General features: G+C 35.4%; 1 protein-coding gene across 1 annotated transcript; it reads right to left on the bottom strand.

The window, feature by feature from the left end:
- Nucleotides 1-1,724: 1,724 nt before the first annotated feature.
- Nucleotides 1,725-3,820, bottom strand: LOC124844176 (NAC domain-containing protein 100-like). Its single transcript, XM_047321060.2, has 3 exons — nucleotides 3,112-3,820; nucleotides 2,734-3,011; nucleotides 1,725-2,636 (listed from the first exon to the last, which is right to left on the bottom strand). The coding sequence occupies exons 1-3, from the start codon at nucleotides 3,296-3,298 to the stop codon at nucleotides 2,037-2,039; spliced, it is 1,065 nt and encodes a 354-aa protein (XP_047177016.1). The 5' UTR covers nucleotides 3,299-3,820; the 3' UTR covers nucleotides 1,725-2,036.
- Nucleotides 3,821-4,364: the final 544 nt, after the last annotated feature.

Raw genomic sequence — 4,364 nt, 5'->3', positions numbered from 1 at the left:
TACTTTATTAAATCAATATAAACTTCCACCGAAATAAGTAAAAGTTGAGTACAGTTTTTGAATTATTCCAAAAGCATACATGCCAAATATGAAAACTGTAACCCAACACGAACACCATTTGAATGGGTAGAAAAACATCAAGAATGCGAAATAACCTTAATGAAATTCATGAAATGAGACTTATCAACAACTTCTTACCGAAACACGAACTGCTCATGATGTAATCAAATAGACCACAGCACTAAGTTAATAACCACAGAATTTACCATAACTTTGTTGTTATTATTCTCAACCCCATACGTAATGATCTTTACAATTTATGTTTGAATTGTGGAGAATTTCATTGGGTTTTGTATTTAGATAATTTGAAGTTAAACTGATTGTTATGATAGTAATTAAGAAGATAAGTGTGCGAATGAAAGAAAGAACAAAAAGAACATAGTAGTTCTTTGCCATGAAAATGGTGAAAATGAGTTGAGGAACACTTTGTGAAAGGCATGTTGGCAGTGATTTCACAGAGTTAACGATGAAGCCGTGTAGGACTCAATTTGATTTACTTTTGTAGATGGAGGATTTATCATGTGCCATAAATAAAAGCACCAGATGGTACAAAAAGGAGACACGTATATTATATTTTTGGACAAAATAAGAAAAAAAGAGGGCATTGATGTTCTCATGTCATGGCATTGCAGCTTCAAAACGCAATTCAAGCATCATGGAACGGGAAATGAATGATTGAACTTTTTCGAATGAATGAATTAACTAAACGTTGAATCGATAATCGCACATACAGACAAATCCTCTCAGCATATATGTCTTTATTTAGTATGACCAACGAAAACAAAATTATTTGTTTTTGGAATATTGTTTAATTCTCTCTCATACACACCCATGTATAATCATAAAAAATTTATAATTTAGTTCAAGCGGATGAAATTGTATAAAAAAAAACATCCTTGAACCCAAAAATATCAAGAGTAACAGAATTGTGGGAAATAACTCCGAGAACATATTCTGTTTCTTTGTTCATCTATGTTTGATTTTCTGTCAAAGATGACTTCAAGTGGTCCTACGCTGTTTCGTACTTGTCATTTATATTTGTTTATGTTCACGTGAACACTTCTAATTTAAAATCTTAATATAATAAATTTATGAATTTTTAGAGAAAAAAAGAATTTAAAATGTTTATGGATGTTTTGCAGAAATCTTTTGTTCTTGTTATTGACTTGTATGAGTTATTGATTTCGAAGGCAAAAGCAAAACAATTAAAACAAATTCGAAAAAAGATAAATATGTTAGAACTTATAATAACTGGTTTATTAGTTTCAAACAACAAGAAACGTTTTCAAATATATAATTGACTCTATCAGAGAATGTCCTGAAATTGATTGGATAAAATTGAATGGTTGACTGAGTTAAACATTCTGGCTTATCATCCACATGAACAGAGGAGAGAGAAAAAGAAAAAAAAAAAACTTTCAGGGTCCTGATTTCCACAAGGAGCTTCACTTGCAGAAGGTAAATGCAGATAAGTTTGTTAATATTAATTTGTCCATGTCAAAGGAAGCGCGTGCACGTGTTTCCAAGAGAGGGAATAGAGAGATTTTCATTTTTTAATGGTTACTGTTCTTGATTCAGTCCCCACATCGAAGAATTAAATATCGAATTCAAATATTACAAGAATAAAGGTCATTCTCTTAAGATTTGGCCGTAGAATCCAGATATAAAAAAATGAGACCAAACCGTGTCTCATTCTAGTATTAATTTTAATAAAAGCTGATACACAGTAATCATGTTCATACCATACAAACCATAACAACAACAACAAGCCTAGAGTATCAAACCACCAAAACAGAGTTCAGAAGATTTTTTACAGTACAAAATATATGTTTTGCTATTGTACAGTACAGTGCATCTTTTAGTTAAAATCTATTGCAGCAGTAAGGACAACATCCCAATCAAACCCAAAGAATAAATAGTAAATGCGGATATTCTTTTTCTGCTGAAAATGTTGGATTTGTTTTCTTCATGTGAGATCAGTAGTTCCACAAGCTAGCAAGGTCCACTGGTGCAGCTGAACCAATTGGGTTGTTTCGATTCTCAAAGAGTCTATTCCCCATCTCAAGATTTGACACAACCGAAGAGGTTTCTGCGTTCACTTCAGTAGAAACACCTGTTTCCTGTGAGACACTGACCATTTCCGTCTCTGGTTCAAAGCCATTCCTCAAGAATGATCCTTTTCCATGGTTGTTAAAGAAGGATCTGAGGTAATGGTTTGAAGAACCGGGTGAAGGCAACGTTGGTGGAGCCTGAAGTTGAAACCCTTGAGTGGAGTAGAATGAATGGTTTGAAGAAACCCCATAAAGGGCGTTGTTGTTGTTGATGACGTTGATGTTGCTGAAGGAATCGAAGATCCCTCTTGGAACATCAATTGGATTGGAGAAGCAGGGCACGTAAACCTGTTCAGTCACACTCAGTGCTTTGGTGTTGCCAATGGAAGGTGAGGAATCAGTAAGAGGTGGCAAAGCAGATGAACCCAATTCGTTTCCGTAAGAGTCCATCATCATTATCCCATCAATATGAGTCTTCTTCCCACCCGAACTCTTCTGGAACACCCTGCAAATCACCCACTCGTTCTGCAACACACCAATAAATAGCACTGAATTAAACTCAGAAACAGAAAATTCTCATGACTGCAACATGGTGAAGAGAAAATTATTGTAAATTAGTTACCTTTGCAGTTTTGGGGAGGTTGGGGACAGAGAATTTACCCTCAAGTCTATATTCATGCATGACCCAATCAGTTTTCTCTCCCTTGGGGGCCCTTCCTTTGTAGAAAACCAAAGTTTTCTTCATTCCCACAGGAGATTTTCCTCTGAAGATCTCTTTGTCTTTCCCTGTGGCCTTCCAGTATCCTGCTTCAGTGGCCCTGTTCGTCCTCAAACCGGTTGGATACTTTCTGTCTCTCACACAGAAAAAGTACCATTCTTTCTCTCCCATTTTGGCCTTCCCTATAACAAAAAAAGCGTGTGCATAAAATTTATGATATTTTGCAGTACTTAGAAGCCAAAACCAAAGTGAGACTGAACTTTTTTTCTGTTTTGAACTTACATGGCAAATCCCAAGGTTCAGACCTGTTTAAGTCCACCTCTCCAATGGCCCTAGCTGAGAAGTTTGTCTCCGTTACCTTTCTGTAAAGGTAATGAGTAATAAGCTCTTCATCAGTTGGATGAAACCTAAACCCTGGAGGCAAATCCATCGGAACCTCTTCCTTACACAGAACCGAAACGTTTTCCATTCCCACTTACTCTAAAACCAACCTCTTTGCTTCCTTAACCAAGAATTCTGATCACAATCAAGCTAACGAGGATTCAATAACAAATAGACAGCAAAGTTTTAATTTTCATTGGAAAAACAACTTGGCCAGGGAGAGAATGGAATGCCCTTTTGTTCTTCTTTATTTGGTTTTGTTTTGTTTTGAAACAACTGAATTCAGAAGAATATTTGTAGACAGTAGAATAAGCTAGAGTGGTTTTTCATCAGACAGCAAAGTCCCCAGAAAGTAAGAGAAAAAAGAGAACGATGGTGGTGGAAATCATGGAACATGGAATGGAACTGAAATGTGATGGTAACTGAGGGTGGAAGAGGTGGTAATAGGTGGAGAAAGAAACAGAGAGAAAAAGAAACCCCTAAATACTGGTGCGCTGAAGAGAAAGAAACGTGGAATGTAAGGCAACCTTTCTTTAGTTATTTATAGCTCACACCTCTTATATTTATGCATAATCATAATTTCATCACCCTAATTTTGTTTTCAGTTTTGACTCAACACACAGTGCCCAAATACCATGCATGTAATTATGATATTCTGAAGTGCTTACTTTGCAAATTCACTGTTTGTGGAAAACATTAATTCATGTACAACTAACCTAACTTGGGAACTTCCAAGTTTTTAACACCAACCACCAGACAAGACATTGTTGTTCATTGGTTCTTCTCAACTCAGCTCACAACTTCATAATATTTTTATTATTATTATTTTATCAATAGTGTCAGGTGGTGCAAAAAATACAAAGGGCATTGGAGGATCAGTTATTTTCACTTTATTTGAATTTAAATTACTAATTTGGCCTTCGGAGATGGTTGTGGCAAAACGCCAAAAAAAAAGATACGAGAATAATAAGTAGCTTTTATGTTAAAGTTTCCGAAACTGACATGGCAATTGTATTTTCAAGCCATTAAAAGTTGAAAACTGAAAATAGATACTTGCAAAGCCTGGCAAATTAACATTTCCTTTTTCTTTTTTCTACTCCTAGTGCTGAAATTGTGAATTTGTTGTGACACACTAACTTGAAGTAAAAGAAGCG

The sequence above is a fragment of the Vigna umbellata genome, chromosome 2 (assembly GCF_029865625.1).
Source record: "Vigna umbellata cultivar VRB3 chromosome 2, Vumbellata_1.0, whole genome shotgun sequence".
Classification (NCBI taxonomy): domain Eukaryota; kingdom Viridiplantae; phylum Streptophyta; class Magnoliopsida; order Fabales; family Fabaceae; genus Vigna; species Vigna umbellata.
This window is presented reverse-complemented; position numbering and strand designations above follow the sequence as displayed.

Excerpts from the sequence above, each read along its gene's own strand:
- LOC124844176 (XM_047321060.2), bottom strand. The coding sequence starts at position 3,298 with ATGGAAAACGTTTCGGTTCTGTGTAAGGAAGAGGTTCCGATGGATTTG. Across the intron at positions 3,012-3,111 it reads TGAACCTTGGGATTTGCCAT|GGAAGGCCAAAATGGGAGAG; the intron begins GTAAGTTCAAAA and ends TTTTTGTTATAG. Across the intron at positions 2,637-2,733 it reads ACCTCCCCAAAACTGCAAAG|AACGAGTGGGTGATTTGCAG; the intron begins GTAACTAATTTA and ends GGTGTGTTGCAG.